The sequence below is a fragment of the Vombatus ursinus genome, unplaced genomic scaffold, assembly GCF_900497805.2.
Source record: "Vombatus ursinus unplaced genomic scaffold, bare-nosed wombat genome assembly UNPS02014890.1, whole genome shotgun sequence".
NCBI classification, from domain to species: Eukaryota; Metazoa; Chordata; class Mammalia; order Diprotodontia; family Vombatidae; genus Vombatus; species Vombatus ursinus.
The window spans coordinates 100,910-106,814 of NW_020954668.1; the positions used below are offsets into that span (position 1 = coordinate 100,910).

At 35.9% G+C, this 5,905-nt stretch overlaps 1 gene segment (V, D, J or C); it reads left to right on the plus strand.

The window, feature by feature from the left end:
- Window positions 1-3,067: 3,067 nt before the first annotated feature.
- LOC114028560 lies at window positions 3,068-4,056 on the plus strand. The segment is given in 2 exon segments: window positions 3,068-3,179; window positions 3,277-4,056. Coding segments are annotated over 2 exon segments (570 nt in total).
- The last annotated feature ends 1,849 nt before the right edge of the window (window positions 4,057-5,905 follow it).

Consider the following 5,905-nt stretch of genomic DNA (forward strand, 5'->3'; position numbering starts at 1 on the left):
AAATACCACTACTAGGTCTGTGTCCCAAAGAGATCATTAAAAAAGGGAAAGGACCTACATGTGCAAAAATACATGATGCCAAAATATTGGAAATTGAGGGGATGCCCATCATTTGGGGAATGGCTGGACAACCTGTAGTATTATGAATATAATGGAATGCTATTGTGCAATAAGAAATGATGAGCAGGCACATTTCAGAAAAACCTGCAAAGACTTGTTCAAAATGATACAAAGTGAAATGATCAGAATAAGGAAAACACTGGGTATAATATCAGCAACATCCTGTGATGATCAGCTATGAATAACTCAGCTTTTCTCATCAACACGATGATCCAAGACAAGTACAAAATATTGATGAAGGAAAATGCTCTCCATATCCAAATAAACAACTGAATGCAGATTGAAGCATGTTTTTTCACTTACTTTATTGTTTCTCATGTTTTTTACCCTTTTGATCTCTTTGTTCTTCCACAACTGTGATAAATACGGAAATACATTTTACATGATAGCATTTGGATAAATTATATTAAACTGCCTACCATTTTCAGAAAAGGGGAGAGCAGAAAGGAAGGAAGAGAAGTTTGGAACTCAAAATCTTATAAAAACAAATGCTAAAAATTTTCTTGATATGTAGTTGTGTTGAAAAATAAAATACTAATTAAATATTAAAATAAAAAAGGCTACTCAGACACCCAGGGGGCTGCTGATTCCTGTTGCTGCTTCAGTCCAGTAAGAAGATGACCCTTTGGCCTGGGCCACTTCTGTACAGGTTTGTCACTAGAACTCCCAGTGTACCTGCTACTTTGTCACTTACTCATTGCCAAAGGATTTTGAGGTAGGTAAGAATGGTAAAACAGTATGAGTGATGTCTTTTGACTTATGTATAAATTGGATTTAAGTAAGGCAAAGTTGCAAGCAATCATCAGCTTCACTTTCTCTTCTAGAACCATCAGATTGAGTGGCAAGACAAAAGTCAAGATGACTGGTGATGGCTTGGGTTGCAGTGGACACACTTAGCATTTTTAATATCTAACCAACCTCTAAGTGCTCCACGTTGCCTGCTTCCGCCACCTTCGTGGTCCATTGGAACAAATTGTTCCCATTTGCCCATTCTGCCAGGGAAAGTCGTGGCATGCTTGGGGTAGACACTCTCCAATTCACTGACAGGTTTGAGGCCTGTTGGTTAATCTCAACCTGGTTTAGCCTGTCTGCCAAAACTGAAAAGAGATTGCTGCCCATGCTACCGCTTCTTGGAGCTACAGGTAAGAGTTGGGTGGCAGGAAGACACCAAAGGTGAATGAGCAGCCCTGAAAAGGGTTTACCAGCCTTCACACTAGAGGTATTAGCCTTTCCTGAACACTTGAACTCCCCTACTATGCTGTAAGAAATGAGAAAATAGCTGATTTCATTTTACAGTTGAGAAAACTGAGGCAGCAGAGGTTAAGTGACTTACTAAGCCCCACACAGTTAGTGTCTATGCTTTGATTTAAACTCAGATCTTCTTGACTCTAAGATCAGTAATTGGCTCCATTACAGCCAATTATTTGCACTAAGAGTTTGAGTGAGTGTTGATAGGTAGGGAGGTAGGGAGAAAGAAGTACCCATTGAGGTATAAGTGCTTACATTGGAAATTTAACAATTGGCCTTCCTCAAGTGACTGGAGCCAGCTCCAGAATGCTACAGGCTATGTTTCTATCTCTGGTCATACCTTATTTAAGCTATTCCACCTCCCGCTTCCCAGGCTCAGGTTTTATTCTAAAAAGTTACTACAGACCATACATTGAACACAACAAATCTTACACAGCAAAAGATACCCCAGAATAAGAGTTAGCTGAATGTAGAATTGACACCTGGCAAAAGTGAGGGATTGTGTCTGAGAGCTCAGGACACCCTGAATCTAGAAAATGAATTTACTTCTGCATGGTGCAGTACATATTGGCCATGGTGTGGAAAGAGAATTAAGGACTGCCCCAGAGAATCAAGCAGAGTAAAGTGTCACAGTGAGAGCTATCAATTAAAGGTACATGCTGGTCAAAGGAGTTATATTGGAGCTTTATGGCCCCAAAAGAATAAATACCAAAACTGGAGTCATCAATGCTCAAATCAAAGTCACCCAGCTCTTTTCTTTCAAAACAAAGTCTAAGAATATGCAGTTTTATAATCATCTACGTTATTAAATAGGGCACCTAGGTGGCCCAGTGGATAAAGTATCAGGCCTGGAGTCAGGAAGATTCCTCTTCTTGAGTTCAAATCTGGCTTTAGATACTTATTAGCTGTATGACGCTTTGCAAGTCACTTAACCTTGTTTGCCTCAGTTCCTCATCTATAAAATAATCAGGAGAGGGAAATGACAAACTACTCCAGTATCTTTGCCAAGAAAACTCCAATGGGATCATGAAGAGTAGTATATGACTGAAATGTGACTGAACCACCACAATAAAAAACAGTTGCATAAACAATTGACACAATACAATACAATACAATAATACATCGAGAAACATTTTAATTCTTGCTTTTTATTAGTTATATTGGAAAAACCCTGGCTATTAATTTTTTTTTAACTTTGCAATTACAAACACCCTGGAGGAAAAGGTATGGGTAATAGAAACATACAGTTGGTGAACATATCAAACCTTTGCAAAGATGTTGTTGAGTCATTTTTCAGTTGTGTCTGACTCTTTGTAACATCATCTGAGGTTTTCTTGGTAAGGATATTCGAGTGGTTTGCCATTTCCTTCTCCACCTCATTTTACAGATAATGAAACTGAGACAAGGAGGGTTATGTGACTTGCCCAGGGTCACAGAGCTTCTAAGTGTCTGAGGTTAGATTTGATCTCAGGAAGAAACGTAAGGAATTACTGGAGACATGACACTGTATTCACTGAGCCACATAGGTGCCCCAATTATGGGTGCAACGATATCTTACACTAGCTCCTATTGGCTGAATCCAGGAAAAGCCCCAGGGAAAGAAATCTGGCTTTTCTGCTCAAACTCATTTTATATACACCAATACCCTCCACATGCAAATTAAGCCTCCCAGGCTGCCAAGTGAAAACTCAGTCTTGGCTTGGGGAGGGTCAGTCTCTCTTCTCACCCTGAGATGGAGGTTTCTGGACAAAAAGTCTCATTCACCTGGAAGACCATGAAATTGTTCTGGTTTCTGTTCTGCTTGGTGGCAGGTAGGTCCTGGACAACAACGATTAAGAGATTAACTAATGGGTTTATAGGGGAAATTATTTTAGTGCTAAAACTTAATGTGATTCTCCTTGTTCCTAGGTGTCTTGTCTGACCTGCAACTGGAGGAGTCAGGACCAGGAATTGCAAAGCCCTCAGAGTCCCTGACACTAACCTGTTTTGTCACTGGTGGCTCTGTTACTAGCAGTTACTATTGGCACTGGATCCGACAGTCTCCAGGGAAAGGGCTAGTGTGGATTGGATATTGGAGTGGGAGTACACAATACAATCCTGATTTCCAAAACAGAATCTCTATCACAGCAGACACATCTAAGAATCAGTTGTATCTGCAGCTAAAATCACTCACAGCTGAGGACACAGCTGTATATTACTGTGCAAGAGGCACAATGAGAAGAAAGCAGTATGAAGTCCATACACAAACTTTCTTCTACAAAGAAGCCAGAAGATCAGGCTGTATATGGTGTTCAACTACTCAGCACAAGGAGTCCAGTCCCAGGAGAGTAAAGATGAAGTATTCATTTCAAGGTCTATTGTTTTCCTTCTGTGCTCAGCAATTTTTTTTTTTTCCCTAGGAGCCTTCCCATCCTTTTCATCCTTGTGATGGCCATTTTTTTAAGAGCTGCAGATAATGATAGATGAGAAAGTTTGTAATTGCTTATTGAAAGTCAATTGGGAAGTGAATCTCTATGGAATTTGTTTTTAAATAAAATCTTTGACAGATTCCCATTTCCTGAGATCCCAGTAGAACACTTCTAAAGATTGTCTACCTCTCTGGTTCTCTGTATGAATTACAGAAAGGAAAGCTATCTCAGCTAGTTTGTCTTCAGTTCTCAAAAACCTCAGTATTTTAAGTACCCATAATTTTGTCAATATGACAATATGACAAAAAGGTCAATTCACAGAGACTTTTTTAATTTTAAAAAAATTATTTATTTATTTAATTTTAAATATATGGAATAAAACAAGCATTTAAATAACACAGTATAATAATAATAAGATGATTGCACATGAAACTGCAAATCAATAAAGTACGACCAGTTATTCTTTTTAAATATATTATGAAGTTATGATGTACATTTCTTTTTTTCCATTTTTCCTCCCCCCATCCTAGAGATGGCTACTATTAGATACAAATATGTATATACATTATATATATATATACACATATATATATGGAAAATCTTTTTATGCATACTTCTATTTATCAGTTCTTTCTTTGGATGCAAACAGCATCTTCTTTCAAATGTCTTTTATAGTTAATTTGAGTAGTTATAATAGTCAAAATAACTTACTCGAAGTTGTTCTTAAAACAATATTACTGTTACTATATACAATATTCTCTTGGTTTTGCTCATTTCATTCTTCATTATTTTGTGCAAGTCTATTCATGTTTGTCTAAGGTCATAGAGCTCATCATTTCTTATAACACAGTAGTATACCTTCACAATCATATATCACTTGTTCAGCCATTCTCCAATTGATGGGCGTCCCTGCAATTTCCAGTTCTTTTTCACCACAAAGAGAGCTGTTACAAATATTTTAGAACATGTAGGTGTTTTTTTTTTCCTTTTTCCCTAATTATCTTTGGAAACAGACCTAGTTGTGATATTGCTGGGTCAAAGTGTATAGGCAGTTTAAAAACATCTTTGGGAATGATTCCAGATTCTTCCCCAGAATGGTTAGATCAGTTCACAATTCCACCAATAATGAATTAGTGTCCCAATTTTTCTACATCCCCTACAATATTTCTCACTTTCCCCTTCAATCATTTTACCAATCTACTAGGTTTAAAATTATATCTCAAGATTGCTTTAATTTGCATTTCTCTAATCAATAATTATATAGAGCACTTTTTCATACAACTATAAAATGGTTTTGCTTTCTTCTTTGGAAAACTGTCTATTCATATTCTTTAGCCACTTATCAGTTAGGGAATGTCTTGTATTCTTATAGATTTTATAAATATATATACCCACACACACACACATATATGTGTATATGTATGAATGATATGAGACTTGTATCTGAAAAAAGTCTATAAATTTTTCTCCAATTTTCTGCTTTCTTTCTGATCTTGGCTACATTTGTTTTATTTATACAAAACCTTTTTAATTTAATGTAATCAAAATTATCCATTTCATACCCCACTCTGCTCTCTATCTCTTATTTATTCATAAATTGTTTTCATCTCCATAAGTCTAATAAGTAATATGTTCTGTGTTCTTCAAATGTTCTCTTAATATCTCTTTTTAGATCTAGATCATGTATCTATTTTGACTTTAACTTGGTAAATGCTGTAAGATATTGATCTATGGACAATTTCTGCCATACCACTTTCCAGTTTTCCTAAAAATTTTTGCCAAATAAATGAATCTTTATCTCAAAATCTTAAGCCTTTACACTTGTCAAATACAAGGTTACTATATTTATTTGCCACTGTTAACTGTACATCTACTTTGTTCTATTGATCTACTTTTTTATTTCTTAGCCAGTAACAGATAATTTTAATAATTACTGTATTACAATATACTTTAAGATCTGGTAATGCCAAGCCTCCTTCCTTTACATTTTTTTATTAGTTCATTTATACTCTTAACTTCTTATTCTTTCAAATAAATTTTGTTATTTTTTTCTAAGTCAATAAAATAAGTTTTTGGTCATTTAAATGGGATATTGTCAAATACATAAATTAGGTTAGGTAAAATTGTCA